The following is a 22,605-nucleotide window of genomic DNA, read 5'->3' as shown; positions in this document are numbered from 1 at the left end:
GTCGTTAGAACAGAGACATTTGAAATTGTCTATGATATTTTTGGTATTTTAATAATTTGATAAAACGAATTGTTCAACGTGTTTTCTTTTATTATCCATTCAATTTAACACATCATGAATTATGTCATACTTTGAGACAAAGTGGGCAATTTAAATTTACGCATATTATATACCTTTTGTTTAATATAGTATAATTATAAAGATAAGTTGTATAAAGATATGATCATTTTGATCTTTTCAGTTCCAAAATCCTATATTTATGCAAATATTTTTTCCACAAAGAATAAAATTTTTTTCGAAATAGTATAATTATAATATGGAAAAATTACTTAATTTAACAAAAAAAAATTAGGAATTTGATTTTTCATTTGTGATGAAGTGAACATATATTATCAATGAGAATTAATTGTATAGGATATACTACTATTTGTTTTTAGCACTTCAATAAAATAGCCAATAGGTTTATTATTTTGGTTAATCGATTATAAATAGTTGGGCTCAATGAAAATCCTATATGTAGTATAATGTATCTATATCCTGAGTAATTTTTTAAGATTTTTACTTATTTTAGTGTATTTACACTTCAATTATATTTTTCGTTTTTTTTTCTGTTTTATATAGGTGGAGCTTGAAGGTTCTCTTAGTTGAGGGACTCAAGCCCCAGATAACATAATGAGAATAATTATTAATAATTTCTTATTTAGTTAGAAAAGAAATTTATTTAGTTTACGTATTTTAAAAAAATTAATATAAATATAAAAAATTAACCAGATTTTAGCGTATGGTATTTAATTATTTAAATATATTTCAATATAAATATGAACAATTAAATTAAAACGTATTAATGTATTGCATAGAAGATGAAGTGAACATATATTATCGGGTGTTTTGCTACATTCTTTTCAGTGCAAACTAGTAACCTATTAAATTTTATGATTCAAATATACACAAATGAAAAAGAACCTAGTAATACATTTTCAAATCTTAAATATAAAACCGACAATTTTTATGAATTTCCAACTATAAAGTAATTAACAAATTTTTGCAATTTATATGAATTTTGTCAAAATTTGAATTTATAGCATCAGCACGCCGGTAAGGAGAAAATAAAAAAAAAAAGGAATAATATACACCAGATAAGGTAATGGTTAAATATTCAAGCAATAATACACACAATGGTACATATAAGTGCACAGATTACAAAATACAATTTTACATTTAATTATGAACTTTACTAAATAAATAAAATAACAATACAAATGTAGATTAATTATACAACAGAATTGTATAATAATACAAATATAAATTAGGTACTTATTTTTTTATCGACAAACAAATATTCGGTGATCGGTTGACAAAAAGTAATTTAAGCGGTTAAAATCGTATGCAAAAGAATCGTGTGGCAAAAAACCGTGATATTCAAGTCACCGTTTTGATGATCGGATGTATAAATATTTATATATTTTTAATTATTTTTTTATCTAACCTCATTGAAGGTACGGAACCAGTTTACAATTATCATCATACACTTTTTTCAGATTGGCGCATTTCATTGCGTTCGGATTGCCTTTAAGAACGCAAACCCAACACGCATCATCACACCTGCACTTTGACGGATCCGAACATGACTTCCGGCACTCAGATTGAGTGTTGTACTGTTGGTCCGTATCAGGAGTTTTTGAATTACACTTGAAACACAACGTATAATTGCCAGCACCTGGAGCGCAAGCATATTTCCTCTGCTTGTGGCACGGCGAATTTATGCATAGCTGACATGTGTTGTATATTTCGGAGGTTTCAAACGATTGGACCGGATCAAAGTAGAAGATATTCAACAGTACCGCTACAGCAAACACAGAGACGACGGTGTGCAATAGGACAAACATAATGTTTAACGGATGTGTGTATTAAATTATTGTCCTTACAATATTATTGCAAAATGTGCGGCGTGTTCCGCTGTAGATAAGCGCTGTGCGGAAATGAGTAACTCGGAGTTTATTAAGTGGATATATTATATTTTATTACAACGATACATAGATATCAGCGCATAGTATATAAAACGAACGATTTTGATGTAATTATAATTTGTAAGTGCGACAATAGCTGATGGACTGACACTACAAATTAAATCCGTAAACCGTTCGTATTTATATCCAAACTCCTGCGGTGTGTGCGATCGTGGTGAAATTTGATTGGTCGGATGTAAGTGTGATAGGGTTCTATGGGCGGTCGAATGATTATGCAATAAATCATCATAAGTTTAAACACCCGTTCTACAGCACATCCCAAAAGTCCGTACCGCTCTGGTTATGATGTACGTGTTAAATCCATAATATATATTGATAACTCAGTGTGATTTTTTCCGATGGTGTTACATTACAGAAGCGTATAACATTAAAATAGAATATTTTTTCATAGATAATAATCTACTTTTGATAATACCAAATCTACAGATCCCATTAAGATTGACGTGGGGTGATTCATCAGAGATGTTTCAAAAAAGACACTACTTCCGTGATTTATTGGCCGCGTCCATCTTACAAACGTTCAATATAGCGAATTTTACGTTATCGACGATCCTTCTTACTCCGTTACTTTTAAAACTTAGTTCAGTGAATCGACCAGTCATAAAACTCGAATGTATGATTATTATCTGAGGAGTCTCATATATCAATTCGAACGTAACATACTTTGTAATTAAAATACCAAAAAAGCTACCCGGAGCCCTGGATAATTGTCTTACCTTTATGCTTTATACAATTTTCATTTCTAAGTTAAAAATGACAGGGTAAACTGATGGACTATTGTTAACGTAAAATTTGCCGTTTTGTGTTTGTAAGACAGATATTATATCGCATGCAGGTCGTTCTTATGATAGTACGATACTTACAGAACACACCGTAGTTGCATATCACTAATTATTTACATCATTACTATACGGCACATACAAATATTAAATTAATATTTTTGAATTTAAACATATAAATTATAATAATATGCGTATTACTTACCGAGTAATTAATTTAGTTTTGTAATAATTTATACATTTATATTTAAAATATTTGTAGATAAATGTTAATATGTAAATACAGCTAATAGGGGGTTCTATCCTTCGTATGTTTTTCCGTTTAGTAGCACAATTATGTGCAAACGAGTGCAACATGGCCAACGTGTATTACTATTAGTACTTAATATTATTAACGGTTGTTATATTTTTAAAAAAACATAATAATATAATAGTTAAGACGTTAAGTTAAAAATGTATGTGCATTCATATTATTATTCAATCATCTAGATGTAGTTAAAATAATAATAATATAATTTAAAATATTTCTATACACTAAAACTATTTAAAATAACCAATACTGTAAATTAAAATGTATGTTACGGTCAGAGTGTATAATTCGGACATTGTGCACAATGCTCGTCATATTTGGCAAACCTGAATCTGCTTTTAATTTGGGTACATTACCTAGTCATTGTTAGTTAATATAGCTGGGCATTGTGTACAGTGCTTAATTGTTTGTGGGTAATGTAAGTTTTTCGTGATTTCGCGCCAGCATGTATAGTGTACACCAATAACTTCTCTGATAGGGGCTCCAATTCATAAGCCCTCTGAAAATCAATTATAGTCCCCCCTCCCACAAATCTTTTGTATATTCCTTTCCACCTTCATATGTATTTTTCAGGGAGCGTACATACAGTACAAACATGCAAATTGTAATAGCTCCCCAAATTTTTACTGCACATACAAATATTAAATTAATATTTTTGTATATAAATATAAAAATTGTAATAACATGCTTATTACTTACTGAGTAATTGATATATTTTTGTAATATTTTATACATTTATATTTAAAATGGGATTTAGATACTTTATACTACAAATAACATTTTTATATAGCCTAGCTATTGATGAAATTAACCAAAATAAAACCTATTACCTAACCAATTGAATAATTATTTTTAGTGCTAAAAACAATTAGAAATATATCCTATATGATACGTTCACTTTATCACATTTGAAGTATGCTTATTTATACACGTGTATAATTGTTTACGTTTTAACAATACGTAAAATCAAAATATACAATGTATAATATTTTATAAGAATAAATAGTTTTGTTTTTGTTTTACGTAATTTGAATAAAATAATAATATATAATGGATTAAAAACTATAAGCTATTTTATAAATTAATATTAAAATATTAAATACCGGCTACCGTGTACTAAGCTGTAAAATAAAGGAACAAAACTGTAAATATTGTGTGAAATACAACTGTTATATAAATTAATAGAAATGTCATATTATTATTTGCATTTGGTAAATGTACAAATAAATAACTTAAATTAATATGTTTGACAAACAATTAATTTATACTTTTAATTTGAATGCATCGACCCCACATACAACATTTTATTGACCATTCAATTATCAAATGATAGGAAACGTATGAATACTATATCAATTTACTTCATAGTTCTTAGGTACCTACTGATATTTGATTCACATAGAGAAGTTAAAGGTAAATCAATTTTATTTCGTAAAACACCAATATGACATTTACAAAAGAAAAAAATTATAGGTTAAACATATTGTTATAAGGAAAGTTGATACGGAGATGTATAACAATTACTATCGATTATTACCTCTACGTGGTCGAGAATGAGCATACATACTTGGATGTATCATTGTCACTTATCACGAACACGCAACACGTGAAATCGCACACAAATATTTTATTATTACCAGGACTAAGATTATATATTATATGCAACAGCATGTTTTTTTGTGATTTCTGATTATTGAATTTGTCAGTTATGTCCACGAATCACCTCATGATGAGATAAATGGTGGTTTTTTTATTTTGCATGTTTTTGCATGTTTTAAATAAAATGCATATTTTTGCAAATGGTGAATTTTGATTATAAGAATGTAAAAAATACATGTTTTCTGCTTATAATTTATTTCGTTATTAGTATTTAAAATTTGATATTAAAATTTCGTTTTTAATCTTGGACCTGGAAATAAGATTAAAGTATAAAACAATGTTCTTTTGTCAAACATAAATTTTATTTTTTATAAATACAATTCTATAATACAATATATAGGTATGCGATAAAAGATTAAACAGATTGACGTAGAAAGATAAACACAATTAATAAAAGTATATTATGTACGTCAATATTAATACTACGATCAAATCATCGATCATTTATATACGAAAATTTAAAAAAATTATGGTCGTAGCATGTAACTAACGTATTTCCACTATTGAATATTAATTTGTTATACACTATTTTATTTTATTTTCAAATATATTATATTAAGACAAACAGCCAATCACCTATGTATATCCATGAATAAATATTTTTTTTTGTAATTATATTTTTGTGTTTATCTGCGGCAAGTCACTCGAAGTTGATTTCGTGATATATTATGCTATAGAAGGAAATAGTTATTAGCGCAAAATATATTATCAGAAATGTATTATAAAGATTTAAGACTATAAGATTCTTTATATTATATAGAATAATATTATTATATTTTTTTTTTGTACGTGTAAATATGGTTAACTTGATTGTCTCTAAAATTTAAATCTGTTATCGTTTCGTATTTACATCCAAATTACTGCGGTGTATGCGATCGGGACGTTGAGTTATTTATTAACCAGAACTACACGTTGTAGAGTTGTATGGTAGGTCTTATGAATACGCAATACGATTATTCACCTTCTTATATTTTAATACAGCCAACATAAAATAGATCACAAAAGTTCTAACTCCTATGTACATGTCGATTTGATTTAATACTAACAACTAAATGTGTTTTTCCAACAGTAATCAATTATATATTTATAAAATTAAAATATAATATTTTAATATAGGCAATAAAGATTCTATATAGGCTTATGTAGGGCAGTATCTTAGGTAGTTTAAGAGAAGACAAGTCCGAATATCATGTGTTGTCATTCAAATGATCTGATACCCTATACCAACAACCCTACACACATCATGTGTGTTTATTGTTATTTGTATTTATTTAAATTTAAACACGTAGGTAATTATTTACATAATATTAACAAAGCGTAAAATCAAATTATACAAAAAATAATATTTTATAAAAATAAATGATTTTGTGTTTATTTGACGTAATAACAATAAAGAAAAAAATTGTAAATATTAGTATTATACAGTAATTTTATTACAATATATATACATCAAATATCTACGTGAGTTTGTATAACTTATAAAATTGAGTATACCTGAGTGGGGAAAAAGTGAATAGACATTTCTTTGACAAAGACTGTATATTTACTATTTATAAAAATATTTGAATAGACAAGACTGCAGTAAGGATATATTCGAATACATTTTGGATGCATACCCTATTTTCATATAATTATGCATTTATTTTGTTCAAATTCTGGTATCCCGAATTTGAATAAATTACTTTAATAACATATTTAAAATTACTCAGATTTTTTTACTACTAAATAAGTGTTCTGTGGTGATACAAATTTCGGTTTTCTTGTGAATACAGTCTTTTTTACTTTCATAATTCAACATGTATACGACACTATACAACTTTGCAGTTTACGGCTTTTAAAATTCGAATTCACTGCATCAGAACGCCAGTAAAGATAAAATAAAAATAAATCGAATAATATACACAAGATTATGTAATGGTTAAATATTCAAGCCATAATACACACAATGGTACATATAAGTGCACCGATTACTATATATAATTTTACATTTGATTATTGACTTTACTAAATGAATAAAATAACAATAAATATGTAGATTAATTATACAACAAAATTAAATAATAATACAAATATAAATTAGGTATTAATTTTTTTATCGACAAACAAATATTCGGTGATCGGTTGACAAAAAGTAATTTAAGCGGTTAATATCGTATGCAAAAGAATCGTGTGGCAAAAAACCGTGATATTCAAGTCATCGTTTTGATGATCGTATGTATAAATATTTATATATTTTTAATTATTTTTTTATCTAACCTACGAACGGAACCAGTTGACAATTATCATTATACATCTTTTGCACATTGGCGCATTTCATTGCGTTCGGATTGCCTTTAAGAACGCAAACCCAACACGCATCATCACACCTGCACTTTGACGGATCCGAACATGAACTCATGCAATCAGATTGAGTGTTGAACTGTTGGTCCGAATCAGGAGTTTTTATACTACACTTATAACACAGCGTATAATTGCCAGCACCTGGACCGCAATAATTATTATACTGCTTGTGGCACGGCGAATTTATGCATAGCTGACATGTGTTGTATACTTCGGAGGTTTCAAACGATTGGACCGGATCAAAGTAGAAGATATTCAACAGTACCGCTACAGCAAACACAGAGACGACGGTGTGCGATAGGACAAACATAATGTTTAACGGATGTGTGTATTAAATTATTGTCCTTACAATATTATTGCAAAATGTGCGGCGTGTTCCGCTGTAGATAAGCGCTGTGCGGAAATGAGTCACTCGGAGTTTATTAAGTGGATATATTAAATTTTACTATAACGAGACGTAGATATCATCGCATAGTATATAAAACGAACGATTTTGATGTAATTATAATTTGTAAGTGCGACAATAGCTGATGGACTGACACTACAAATTAAATCCGTAAACCGTTCGTATTTATATCCAAACTCCTGCGGTGTGTGCGATCGTGGTGAAATTTGATTGGTCGGATGTAAGTGTGATAGGGTTCTATGGGCGGTCGAATGATTATGCAATAAATCATCATAAGTTTAAACACCCGTTCTACAGCACATCCCAAAAGTCCGTACCGCTCTGGTTATGATGTACGTGTTAAATCCATAATATATATTGATAACTCAGTGTGATTTTTTCCGATGGTGTTACATTACAGAAGCGTATAACATTAAAATAGAATATTTTTTCATAGATAATAATCTACTTTTGATAATACCAAATCTACAGATCCCATTAAGATTGACGTGGGGTGATTCATCAGAGATGTTTCAAAAAAGACACTACTTCCGTGATTTATTGGCCGCGTCCATCTTACAAACGTTCAATATAGCGAATTTTACGTTATCGACGATCCTTCTTACTCCGTTACTTTTAAAACTTAGTTCAGTGAATCGACCAGTCATAAAACTCGAATGTATGATTATTATCTGAGGAGTCTCATATATCAATTCGAACGTAACATACTTTGTAATTAAAATACCAAAAAAGCTACCCGGAGCCCTGGATAATTGTCTTACCTTTATGCTTTATACAATTTTCATTTCTAAGTTAAAAATGACAGGGTAAACTGATGGACTATTGTTAACGTAAAATTTGCCGTTTTGTGTTTGTAAGACAGATATTATATCGCATGCAGGTCGTTCTTATGATAGTACGATACTTACAGAACACACCGTAGTTGCATATCACTAATTATTTACATTATTACTATACGGCACATACAAATATTAAATTAATATTTTTGAATTTAAACATATAAATTATAATAATATGCGTATTAGGGTAGAGTTGCCTACGTTGGACCACTTTGGACATTTATGAGTATTACAGCTAACAATTTAAAATAATAAGTATTTAACTGCACTAAGATGATAGCTAAACATGTAAACAACATTTTGGCATGGTTGGTTTTTTTTTTAATGTTTCAACAGTAACATCTTTTTACTTTTCAAAAATGCACCAAGTGGTCCAACATAGACAACCGGTTGCCCAATTTGGACCGCCTATATCTTTAATTGGACCACCTATATCTTGTCCATATACACTCCTAATATTTAATTATACATTTTGTTCATAAATAAATTAGAAATAATTAAATCAAATTATCTCTTTTGGAATATGTAAAAATATACATACATTATATTTATTAATAAAAACAGATACTTTTATAAACAAACAAATTTTTAAAATAATAAAATAATAAGTACAATTTAAAAGTTATCAGTCATACCATACTGACTAGTAATTTTTATAAAATAAACAACATTTTTATACCTTCTTGGTTAAATTTTAAAAATAAACAACATTTTTAGAATAATATAATAAAAAACAATTTTAGAATAATAAAATAATAAGTACAATTTAAAAGTTATGAGTCATACCATACTGACAAGTAATTTTTATAAAATAAACAACATTTTTATACCTTCTTGGTTAAATTTTAAAAATAAACAACATTTTTAGAATAATATAATAAAAAACAATTTTAGAATAATAAAATAATAAGTACAATTTAAAAGTTATGAGTCATACCATACTGACTAGTAATTTTTATAAAATAAACAACATTTTTATACCTTCTTGGTTAAATTTAAAAAATAAACAACATTTTTATACCTTCTTGGTTAAATTTAAAAAATAAACAACATTTTTAGAATAATATAATAAAAAACAATTTAAAAGTTATCAGTCACTACTTTACTGACTAGTTTAAAATCAATCATTTTACAAAATTAATATTTTCAGTCTTAAGTTATAATTAAGTCTTTATACCTAATAAATTTAAAATATAGGTAATCATGGTCTTTATTTAATTTTAAATATTGAATCTGTAGTAATTTTTACTGGTCACTTTTTTCAGTACACCAATGACACTCTTCAAATGTGTCACCACGATTCAATCCTAAACACTCTTCATGAAACCATATTGAACATTTTTTGCACATGACAATATCAATTATTTTTTCTTCCTGACAGAGAGGACAGTACCAACTAACATTACCAACATTTTTTGATGTAGATGGTATATTTTTCAATTTCATAAACAAATAAAACCATTTTTTACCTGCTATTTTCTTCTCTTTATTAAATTTGTGATTTAGAGAATACTTTTCTGCTATATCGTATGCTAATTTTCTTATATCAGTAATAGTATATCCAAAAAATAAGGAGTCTAAAGCTAAAATATGACTAACCAATTCTTTTTCCATGTCTATGTTAAACGTAGTTGGTGTACCAAATTTTTTCTGTCCATTAACAAATATATTTTTATTGTCGGAGTGTCTCTTAATTGTAGCTTTTGGAACACCATATACTCTTTGGCACTGATTGAGTGTACCATAAATGTTGTTACTATATGCTCTGATAGCATGTTGTAGGTCTTCTTCTGACCATTTTCCATATTTTCCACGTTTAGCCATGTCTATAAAATAAAATATATGAACTATTTGAATGGTCCATTTTTGGAAACTATTGGTGGTTCAATACAAGCAACTTTGTTTTTTTTTAGAATAATTAATGAATACATTTCAATATCAATATAAATGTAAATTATTTTAAACGATTAGCTTCTATACAAAATTGCTTATAACACCATTTATAAATTAAGTGTAGTTTACTTACCTATTTTACTGTAAAAGCTTAAGGGATATTTAAAAAAAACAGCATGAAAATGACGGTTTTTGGATTAAGTGATATCACATTAATAGCGATGATTGATAACAATATGTGATAATTCCAAAGACGTTTTAAAACGGTTTTAAACAAATGAATGAATGTTATAATCATTAGTTATGTTTAACAGCTGATTAATTGAGGTGGTCCAATTAAAGAGCCGGTCCAATATTGGCGACTTTACCCTACTTACCGAGTAATTAATTTAGTTTTGTAATAATTTATACATTTATATTTAAAATATTTGTAGATAAATGTTAATATGTAAATACAGCTAATAGGGGGTTCTATCCTTCGTATGTTTTTCCGTTTAGTAGCACAATTATGTGCAAACGAGTGCAACATGGCCAACGTGTATTACTATTAGTACTTAATATTATTAACGGTTGTTATATTTTTAAAAAAACATAATAATATAATAGTTAAGACGTTAAGTTAAAAATGTATGTGCATTCATATTATTATTCAATCATCTAGATGTAGTTAAAATAATAATAATATAATTTAAAATATTTCTATACACTAAAACTATTTAAAATAACCAATACTGTAAATTAAAATGTATGTTACGGTCAGAGTGTATAATTCGGACATTGTGCACAATGCTCGTCATATTTGGCAAACCTGAATCTGCTTTTAATTTGGGTACATTACCTAGTCATTGTTAGTTAATATAGCTGGGCATTGTGTACAGTGCTTAATTGTTTGTGGGTAATGTAAGTTTTTCGTGATTTCGCGCCAGCATGTATAGTGTACACCAATAACTTCTCTGATAGGGGCTCCAATTCATAAGCCCTCTGAAAATCAATTATAGTCCCCCCTCCCACAAATCTTTTGTATATTCCTTTCCACCTTCATATGTATTTTTCAGGGAGCGTACATACAGTACAAACATGCAAATTGTAATAGCTCCCCAAATTTTTACTGCACATACAAATATTAAATTAATATTTTTGTATATAAATATAAAAATTGTAATAACATGCTTATTACTTACTGAGTAATTGATATATTTTTGTAATATTTTATACATTTATATTTAAAATGGGATTTAGATACTTTATACTACAAATAACATTTTTATATAGCCTAGCTATTGATGAAATTAACCAAAATAAAACCTATTACCTAACCAATTGAATAATTATTTTTAGTGCTAAAAACAATTAGAAATATATCCTATATGATACGTTCACTTTATCACATTTGAAGTATGCTTATTTATACACGTGTATAATTGTTTACGTTTTAACAATACGTAAAATCAAAATATACAATGTATAATATTTTATAAGAATAAATAGTTTTGTTTTTGTTTTACGTAATTTGAATAAAATAATAATATATAATGGATTAAAAACTATAAGCTATTTTATAAATTAATATTAAAATATTAAATACCGGCTACCGTGTACTAAGCTGTAAAATAAAGGAACAAAACTGTAAATATTGTGTGAAATACAACTGTTATATAAATTAATAGAAATGTCATATTATTATTTGCATTTGGTAAATGTACAAATAAATAACTTAAATTAATATGTTTGACAAACAATTAATTTATACTTTTAATTTGAATGCATCGACCCCACATACAACATTTTATTGAACATTCAATTATCAAATGATAGGAAACGTATGAATACTATATCAATTTACTTCATAGTTCTTAGGTACCTACTGATATTTAACATACTTTCTAATTAAAATACCAAAAAAGCCACCTGGAGCCCTGGATAATTATCTTACCTTTATGCTTTATACAATGTTCATTTCTAAGTTAAAAATGACAGGGTAAACTGATGGACTATTGTTAATGTAAAATTTTTCGTTGTCCGTTTGTAAGACAGATATCATATCGCATGCAGGTCGTTCTTATGATAGTACGATACTTTCAGAACGCACCGTAGTTGCATTCACTTATTATTTACATTATTACTATACGGCACATACAAATATTAAATTAATATTTTTGTATTTAAACATAAAAATTATAATAATATGCGTTTTGTTTGTTAAGACTGCGGTATATGTAAAAAACGTGGACTATATTATATGTTATACCTTTATATATGGCCCGTAGTAAAACAGAGAATCATATTATGGCGTAGAGATAGCGAATATCAAAGACGGTAGAGAATAGAGATTGAGCACTGAGCACAGTGTTTTGAACAATTTAATCCTTACATATTATATCATAACTCGATCAATTACATAGCAGCATTCTATTTATAGAATAAAATATTTAAATAGTTCAATGTACAACCATCGTCGTAACTAGGTGGGCGTAAGCCCCTTGTATTTGTATTTAGCCCCCTTATAAGGTTTTACTTTTTAGCCTCAATTAGCCTTCAAATTATTTTAACTTTGGTTTATATGTTTATAAAAGATTGAATAGTTTGAAGGAGAAAGATAAACACGTCAATATTAATACTACGATCAAATCGCTGATCATTTTATAAACGAAAGTTTAAAATAATTTATGGTCGTAGCATGTAACTATTTTATTTTATTTCTCAATTATATTATATTAAGACAAACAGCCAATCACCTATGTATATCGATGAATAAATATTTTTTTTGTATCTATATTTTTGTGTTTATCTGTGGCAAGTCACTCGAAGTTGATTTCGTGATATATTATGCTATAGAAGGAAATAGTTATTAGCGCAAAATATATTATCAGGAATATATTATAAAGATTTAAGACTATAAGATTCTTTATATAATATAGAATAATATTATTATCTTTGTTTTTTGTTCGTGTAAGAATGGTTAACAGGATTGACTCTAAAATTTAAATCTGTTATCGTTTCGTATTTACATCCAAATTCCTGCGGTGTATGCGATCGGGACGTTGAGTTATTTATTAACCAGAACTACACGTTGTAGAGTTGTATGGTAGGTCTTATGAACACGCAATACGATTATTCACCTTCATATATTTTAATACAGCCAATATATAGTAGATCACAAAATTTCTAACTACTATATACATGTCGATTTGATATAATACTGATAACTAAATGTGTTTTTCCAACAGTAATGGATTATACATTCATAAAATTAAAATATAATATTTTATATAGGCTATAAAAATTCTATATAAGCTGATGTTGGTAATAGTTTAATATTCATACAATAATAAAAAATGATGGTATTTTATGTGTATATTACACAATATGACTTTACAATAAATAAATACGATGACGTTACTTATGTTTATACAAACAAATACTTAGAGCATCTACGGTATAATATTGAAAATCATTACTGAAAAAAATTAGTTCCCTTAGACATGCCTTCTCTTTTACGAGTCGGTTCGTGATATGTGATTAAATTAATTTCTATAATTCGCATCACGTATGTTTTTGATGTTGCAAACTGTATTAATTATTGTCTACTAATATGAATAATAAAAACAATCACCTATGTTTTATTATAATTAATCGACATTCATAGCGATTTTATTCTTTTTTATTTTCATTGCGTGAAACCGCAAAGTACCAAATTATTTAAAATAGTTTTTTGCTTACCCTGAAAATTTATATAGCACTTTTTACTAAATTTAATGTACTATAGTATATAGTTTGAAATTATTATTATCATTTCCTTGACAATGTTTATTTATTGTATAGTTTTCACTTTTGTATTTAGTAATTTAGCCATTTATTATAGTATTATCACCTGTAGTAAATTATAATTTTCATCTTCCTATTTTGTATATTTCTATATTATACGCGATAATCAATCGTACTCAGGTAATAGTTTTCAGTCAAAAACACAACATTTTTTTTTATATTTTTTTTTCTCTTCTTACTTTTTTTGTACGGCAATATACATTTTAATTTAATATTCTGAATTTCTGAAGCTGAATGTCTACGATTCCAAAAATAAATAAAATTATTAGTTTGCACCACGAATTAAGATTCATTATTAAGGTTCATTATTTTCGTTGTGTGTCAAATTTGAACGAGAAACTTTTGTCATCAACTAATAATGTTTCGTTCCGTATCCTGTATATCTTAATCCGTGGTTTGCACATATCTATTTATCAATAACGTTTTTTTTTTTTTTTTGAGACGACATAACTTATACAAGATAACATTTTTTGTACGCAAATCTCAAAGTCCATACAAGTATAATATATATAAATATCAATATGACAATAAAATTTAATGGTTAGATAATTTAATAATTTAATGTAAACTCATGTTTTGAGTTTTGATTAAAAATACTACTGATCTTAATTATACTTAAACATATTAGAAAAAATGTAAATCATATGAGCTACTCTATATTGCCACCTTTGTCTAAAAGTATGATGAGATGCATGATATGTTAAATTTAGTGGATATTAAAAGAAACAAACATTGAACAATTTGTTTTGTCATATCCCAATACCATTGAAAATTTTAAATTTATTTGTTATAATAAAAATAATATTATTTAACACTACATTTAATTATTATACAAAATATTGTCTGCAATTATTTAATATTCATGGTTTTAAGAATTAAAATCATACACTAGTAGTTTTTGCTTTGCTTTCTGACAAAATAGCCATATTTTTTTTAATCATAATATATTTACTTTAGGAGTTCACACTATCTTTTGAAGCAGTCAACACTATTTTTTATAGTGGATAAAAAAAATTTGGATTTACAAATAATAAAAACCAAAACACCACTATTGGAACTATATTTTATCACTAGTACAATTTCTGAATTCCTTCAAAACGGTCGCCAATGATCATTAACAAGTAATTTAAAATTATGCCAAAAGTGTCTATTTTGTACTTAACAAGAATAATTACATACGCTCATATATCACATGTGTTTATTATTATTTGTATTTATTTAAACTTGAATACGTAGTTTGTTTACACAGTAACAATGACTACAATTAAAATATACATAACTTGATATTTCATAAAAAAAAACAAATAGTTTCGTTTTTATTTAACGTAATATGAATAAAAAAATAATTTATGGTTAAAAAACCATAATTATGTTATAAATCAGTAATAAAATATGAAATATCTGCTATCGTGTAATGATCTATGTACAATAAAAAAAAATTTTGAAACATTAAATTAACATAATATTTTATAAAAATAAATGGTTTTGTTTTTATTTTACGTAATAACAATAAAGCAACAAAATTGTAATTATTGTTTGTAATAAAACTGTTATATACATGAATAATAATGTCATATTACATTTGGTGGATTTACAAATAAAAAACCTAAATAAACATGTTTTACAAATAATTAATTTATAAATGTCAGTAGAATGCATCAACCTCTAATAATACCAACCGCGGATATACAATATTTTATTAACACAACTGGTTTACTCTCAATAAGTAACGGTATATTTAGGGTTGTGACAACAACAGTCAACAACAAAAACACCGCCCCTAATGAGATCTTACACTTGTTCGAAAAGAAATATTAAAGAGAAATTCTAATTTTGAATTATTTAAGAATAATTTAAAAGTATAACTAAAAATTAGTCATGTAAAACCATAAAAAAAATTAAAATGGTGTAGCTTTAGTTTATTAAATCTTTGTGTATAGCTGAAAAATGGAAAACTAATAATATTGTTCTAGATCTAGATGATCAAAATTATGAAGATGCAGTTGATCATGATAAAGATGAGTGTTAACATAATTTATTTTTTAATTGTATATATATATATATAATATGTATACAATATGTTTTTGTTTAAGGCATAAATTAAAATAATTAACCTGTTAGATTACATATTGACATTACATTAACCCTTAACTTTTAACATAAATTTATATATTTTGTAAATTTTTCAGGGCTCCAAAAAATTATCTATAACGTCATGGATTAGAACGTTTAACGAAAAAAAAATAAATACCATTAACTATATAATATATGATATATTTTTTTTTTTACATTACGAGTGAAATAGAATTTTATTTTTAATTATATGTTATTCTTCAAAAAAGTCTATTTTCGTAAATAGTACCTACTTTTTGATAAAACGTATTTACATTTCTGCAAAATTTCTTATTTCAAATAATTATTCTTGCATAATGTACTATTAATTAAATAGTTCATTTTTAACAAAATACTAAGATGGAAAGCGAAAAACAATAGTAAAAATTTAATAAAACTTAACTACTGATTTTACCAACCATTCTAATTTCAATGTTCATACTATATTAAGTTTTATTAAAAAAAGGATTTATTCTATAATAGAATTGAATAATAATAATATAATTTAGGTAAGTTTTTTTTATCCAGATAAAATTTTTCAGGAATCTGATTGTCATTATATAAATATAAGTTTTCTATTCCGAGGATTATTAAAAAAAGTATTATCTACAACAAAACGATGGTTTGGCGAAGTTGCTTTTGTGTACTCTCAGTGCTTGACTTGGAAATTTTAAAGTAGACTATATTTACTTTAAAAAAAAGAACTTCGCCATTAATTATTTAATGCTATTGAGCCATGGGGACTATGCCCCCACACCCCATACTTTTTAAATCATATAAGATATATTTATAAATAATCAATTAGGATATTAAAAAAAAATATAAGTTAATGTAAGACATATGTTATTACTGTACCTATTATGTATATTATATTTAGAAATAATAATTTATTCGGAAGGATAATAAATAAATAAAAGTAATTAAATAAAAAAAAAAACCATCAATTTATTAATATTTATTTATAGAGATACGCAGTTTTGAAATAATTCATAAGATAAATTATTATGACGATACTTTGCGCAATTTGATAAAAAATTAAATGTTTAAGTGTCCCGTGCGTTCCCCTTAAAAATAATAGTAGTGTTAAATTTTTGAAAAATTAGTTGGGGTACTCCGTCCCCCTGCGTCCCTCCCAAAGACGATACTGATACAGTATCATTGCTGCAGAATATACTTAGGAACGGTTGAAAAAAGTCATTGTAGCAATGGAGCTGGTATTACAATACAAATATATTGTGTGGCATAAAATCGAGAAAATAAACAATCTAGGCTATATTGTATGATGTCGATATAATTAATATAGATGATTAAAATTATATTTTTAAGATCACAAACTATAGATTAATCATTTTATTATGAAGGAGGTTGGTACGGAGATGTTTTACGATAATCGTTCACCTCAGCGTGGTCAAGACATGAACATACATACTTGGATGTGTCATTGTCGCTTCGCACACACATATTATTTTATTTTTACTATACCATAAAACTTTGAGTTATTTATTAACCAGAACTACACGTGATAGGGTTGTATGGTAGGACTTATGATCACACAGGACAGTAATATGCCTTCATGTATTTTAAACCGTTGTTAGTGTCGCTATGAGCTTTTCGCTCACACAATTGCCCATTTAAGAACCGCTGGTTTAAATATTATTGGATTTCGACAATATTATATACACTTCATTGAGTTATTTACAGAAATTATAATGGAAAAATATTAGAAGTTATAAATAAACTTATAAAGTTATGTTGCCGTATACGTAATAATACCGTCTATATATCTATATCATCAAATAATATGTTTATATGATAAGATGCATACAGTTTATAATAATAAATATCAAGGTAAGAGTACTATCTAAATCACCTCACAGGCGTTGATGAAAATAAAAAACTTACTAGACAACTAAAAGAAAAATGAAAATCAATAAATGTGGGTTATGTTATTTACAGAAAAATAACAGTTAGGTTATATCTATCAGCTAGTAATATAATAAACTGATTTTGTTTAAATGTAATTTTTGTACTCTGATTAGAAACTACAAATCCCTTTTATTTGGGCTCCCGAAGAAATTTATATTAATGCAATTATGTACAAATCTTGAATTCAGCACTGTCTTAGGAAATGATGGGCCAATCCGTCAGCTCACTTATATCTACACTAATACCTTACCTACTGGTGAACGAACTTGTGTGGTCATCAAGCTGCGTCCGTGATACTCGCGCATCACTCACCAATTTCACATACCAATAACGGTTGTATTGGATAATATCAGTCACTGTCGTCAGACTACACGCACGAAACAGCAGGTACATAATTATCGAAAATTCCCCCTATTATATTTGGGGATACAAATTCTCCCGTTATTTTATAAATTATGTAGATAAGGCCAAACGTAACTGTGCAACTTGATAACACCACCACAAAAAAAAAGAGGTAATATGCAATACTTGGTGCGACATAATGTATCTAAGTATAATGTGGAATTACTTACATTATATTACCAATTACTCGTAAATAACTATATCAATAATAAATCTAATGGTCATTATTTACATTAAAAATCAATACTACAGAATATCGATGAAGTATTAAACACTCTTGTTTCTCGTCTGTCTTTCAAACGGTCTAATACCCTATACCATCAAATTATATGTTTATAATATCTATAATAAGTTGCATTCATTTTATAATAAAAATTGTAGTTTCGAGGTAAGAGCACTCTCTAAATCACCTGACTGACATTGATAAAAATATAAAAACTTACAGGACATTAAATTTTCAGAAATAAATTCACCCGTTATTTTCTATATTATGTGGATTAAGCTTAAAGTGGTTTATAACTTGATAACATCATGATAAAGAAAATGGGTTTATCTGCAATACTTTGTGCACCATTAATTAACATTTTTGAATGAAAACACACATTTTGACATTCTTAACTTAATCTTAATATTAAATGGTATAGCTTAACAGCAGTTAGGTTCGAATAAAACGAGCGTCAGCATTTCGGTAAGGACAAAAAATAATAAAAATTAATTCAAGATAGAGTAATAATTTTATATTCATACAATAATAAAAAAGATGGTATTTTATGTGTATAGATAACACAATATAATTTTACAATAGTTTACCGATTTAGGTTTTCAAATGAGTACACTGGCCTTCGACAACAGCCCTTGGGGCTTCCTAATAAGGCAATAACGAAGAAGATAGATAAGTCTGTGGTGCGGAAGAAGCCATCACCGGTCACCTCTTTCCATACCCTCCGAAAACAGTCTGGTCGCACATCACAAAAAAAATGGGTTAATATGCAATACATAGTGAATCATTATTCACCATTTTCGAATGAAAATACTCATTTTTACTTTCATAACTAAATCTTAATGTGACAATCTTAATAGTATTCCAAATTCAAATACAACGAGCGTCAGCACGTCGATATAAGGATAATATAAAAATAGAGCCTAAAATATAATATATGAGTTTGATTAATACTTTAATATTCATGCAATAATACATAATGAAATGGTATGAGTGCAACAGTACATAATATAATATTACAATAGTTAAACAATTTCGGTTTTCGAATGAATACAACATTTTTCGATACCTTATTATATAACTTGTGATTGTACAACATGATACCTCTTTACAACATTTGACATTCTAAACGCGTGCATCAACATTTTGGTAAGGATAAAATAAAAATAAATATGAGAAGAGTAATAGATTAGTATTCATACAATAATACAAATGATGGAAAATGTGTATCGATTTCAAACCATAATACTACAATAATTTATAGACTTAACTATTTAAATAATATAACAATAATAATATAGATTGATTATGCAAATTAATAGAATAATTACAACAATAATAAGTTTTATTGTTAAACAAATTTTTGGTGAACTGTTGACAAAAAGTCATTAAAACGGTTAATATCGTATGCAAAAGAATTGTCGGGCATAGAACAGTGATATTGAAGTCATCGTTGTGATGATCGGATGGCTAAATATATACAAATATATAAAAGCAATTATTTTTTTTACCTAACCTCATTTAGGATGGTACGGCACCTCTTTACAATTGTCATCCAACACATATCCCAGATTATCACAAGGCATTGAAGGTGCGTTGCCTTTTAAAACGCAAACCCAACAAACACCATCACAAGTACACTTTGACGGGTCCGAACATGAACTCTTGCAGTCATTTTCAGAGTAGAACTGTTTGTCTCCGTCAAGAGTTTGTTTATCACACCTCATACATGCGAATTGGCCAGCCGTGGTGGGGCAGCACGGATGACCGGTCTTGTGGCATATAGAAACTATGCAATCCTTACACGTCCAATAGACATCGACGGTTTCCAGTGATTGGGTAGGATCGAAGTAGAAGATATTCAACAGTACAGCTACAGCAAACACAGAGAAGATGGTGTGCGACAGGACAAACATATTGTTTTACTGTTGTGTGTATTATATTATTGTCCTTATAATATTATTTCAATATGTGCGGCGTGGTCCGCTGTAGATAAGCGCTGTGCGGAAATGAGTCACTCGGAGTTTATTAAGTGGATATATTATATTTTATTATAACGAGACATAGATATCAGCGCTTAGTATACGAAACGAAAGATTTTGATGTAATTAAAATTTGTAAGTGCGACAATAGCTGATGGACTGACACTACAAATTAAATCCGTAAACCGTTCGTATTTATATCCAAACTCCTGCGGTGTGTGCGATCGTGGCGCCATTTGATTGGTCGGATGTAAGTGTGATAGGGTTCTATGGGCGGTCGAATGATTATGCAATAAATCATCATAAGTTTAAACACCCGTTCTACAGCACATCCCAAAAGTCCGTACCGCTCTGGTTATGATGTACGTGTTAAATCCATAATATATATTGATAACTCAGTGTGCTTTTTTCCGATGGTGTTACATTACAGAAGCGTATAACATTAAAATAGAATATTTTTTCATAGATAATAATCTACTTTTGATATCACCAAATCTACAGATCCCATTAAGATTGACGTGGGGTGATTCATCAGAGATGTTTCAAAAAAGACACTACTTCCGTGATTTATTGACCGTGTCCGTCTTACAAACGTTCAATATAGCGAATTTTACGTTATCGACGATCCTTCTTACTCCGTTACTTTAAAAACTTTGTGCAGTGAATCGACCAGTCATAAAACTCGAATGTATGATTATTATCTGAGGAGTCTCATATATCAATTCGAACGTAACATACTTTGTAATTAAAATACCAAAAAAGCTACCTGGAGCCCTGGATAATTGTCTTACCTTTATGCTTTATACAATTTTCATTTCTAAGTTAAAAATGACAGGGTAAACTGATGGACTATTGTTAACGTAAAATTTGCCGTTTTGTGTTTGTAAGACAGATATTATATCGCATGCAGGTCGTTCTTATGATAGTACGATACTTACAGAACACACCGTAGTTGCATATCACTAATTATTTACATCATTACTATACGGCACATACAAATATTAAATTAATATTTTTGAATTTAAACATATAAATTATTATAATATGCGTATTACTTACCGAGTAATTAATTTAGTTTTGTAATAATTTATACATTTATATTTAAAATATTTGTAGATAAATGTTAATATGTAAATACAGCTAATAGGGGGTTCTATCCTTCGTATGTTTTTCCGTTTAGTAGCACAATTATGTGCAAACGAGTGCAACATGGCCAACGTGTATTACTATTAGTACTTAGTATTATTAACGGTTGTTATATTCTAAAAAAATATAATAATATAACAGTTAAGACGTTAAGTTAAATATATGTGTGCATTCACTTTATTATTCAATTAACTTTATGTAGTAAAAATAATAATAATATAATTTATAATTTCTATGCACTAAAACTATTTAAAATAACCAATACTTTAGTAAATTAAAATATATATATATATATATATTTATATATGTTACGGTCAGAGTGTATAATTCGGATATTGTGCACAATACTCGTAATATTTGGGCAAACCTGAATCTGCTTTTAGTTTGGGTACATTACCTAGTCATTGTTATACAATAATCGGGCATTGCGTACAGTGCTAAATTTTTGTGGGCAATGTAAGATTATCGCGATTCCGCGTATGCATGTATAGTGTATACCATTAACTTCTCCGATAGGTGGCTCATATTCGTAAGCCCTCTCAAAATCAATCATAGTCCCCCCACCCAAAATATTTTTTATATTCCTTTCCACCTTTATATATTTATCTCAGGTATCATACATATAGTACATACATGCAAATTATAAAAGCTCCCCCAAATTTAAAACTAAAATTGTGCCTATGGGTGTAACTTTAATCAGCAATGCAAGATAATTATATAATTAACTGACATACTCTAA

The 22,605-nt window shown here is 27.6% G+C and overlaps 4 protein-coding genes across 4 annotated transcripts; all 4 read right to left on the bottom strand.

Moving 5' to 3' along the window:
- Nucleotides 1–780: 780 nt before the first annotated feature.
- Nucleotides 781–2,130, bottom strand: LOC113552285. Its single transcript, XM_026955087.1, has one exon. It carries the CDS (start codon nt 1,884–1,886, stop codon nt 1,488–1,490), a length of 399 nt encoding a protein of 132 aa, XP_026810888.1. The 5' UTR covers nt 1,887–2,130; the 3' UTR covers nt 781–1,487.
- Nucleotides 2,131–6,668: 4,538 nt separating this feature from the next.
- On the bottom strand, nt 6,669–7,677 carry LOC113552092. Its single transcript, XM_026954776.1, has one exon. It carries the CDS (start codon nt 7,423–7,425, stop codon nt 7,027–7,029), a length of 399 nt encoding a protein of 132 aa, XP_026810577.1. The 5' UTR covers nt 7,426–7,677; the 3' UTR covers nt 6,669–7,026.
- A 1,823-nt stretch (nt 7,678–9,500) lies between these two features.
- LOC113554578 lies at nt 9,501–10,409 on the bottom strand. The gene is made up of 2 exons (XM_026958481.1): nt 10,387–10,409; nt 9,501–10,186 (listed from the first exon to the last, which is right to left on the bottom strand). Exon 2 carries the CDS (start codon nt 10,182–10,184, stop codon nt 9,606–9,608), a length of 579 nt encoding a protein of 192 aa, XP_026814282.1. The 5' UTR covers nt 10,185–10,186; nt 10,387–10,409; the 3' UTR covers nt 9,501–9,605.
- Nucleotides 10,410–19,667: 9,258 nt separating this feature from the next.
- On the bottom strand, nt 19,668–20,907 carry LOC113554593. Its single transcript, XM_026958505.1, has one exon. The coding sequence runs from the start codon at nt 20,652–20,654 to the stop codon at nt 20,256–20,258; it is 399 nt and encodes a 132-aa protein (XP_026814306.1). The 5' UTR covers nt 20,655–20,907; the 3' UTR covers nt 19,668–20,255.
- Between the last annotated feature and the right edge of the window lie 1,698 nt (nt 20,908–22,605).

This window comes from Rhopalosiphum maidis, chromosome 2 (genome assembly GCF_003676215.2).
Source record: "Rhopalosiphum maidis isolate BTI-1 chromosome 2, ASM367621v3, whole genome shotgun sequence".
Lineage (NCBI taxonomy): Eukaryota > Metazoa > Arthropoda > Insecta > Hemiptera > Aphididae > Rhopalosiphum > Rhopalosiphum maidis.
The sequence above is the reverse complement of the archived record's forward strand: the minus strand, read 5'-3'. Positions and strand labels throughout refer to the sequence as shown.

Bases quoted from the DNA above. Each gene is read 5' to 3' on its own strand.
- LOC113552092 (XM_026954776.1), bottom strand. From the start codon at position 7,425: ATGTTTGTCCTATCGCACACCGTCGTCTCTGTGTTTGCTGTAGCGGTA.
- LOC113554593 (XM_026958505.1), bottom strand. From the start codon at position 20,654: ATGTTTGTCCTGTCGCACACCATCTTCTCTGTGTTTGCTGTAGCTGTA.
- LOC113554578 (XM_026958481.1), bottom strand. From the start codon at position 10,184: ATGGCTAAACGTGGAAAATATGGAAAATGGTCAGAAGAAGACCTACAA.
- LOC113552285 (XM_026955087.1), bottom strand. From the start codon at position 1,886: ATGTTTGTCCTATTGCACACCGTCGTCTCTGTGTTTGCTGTAGCGGTA.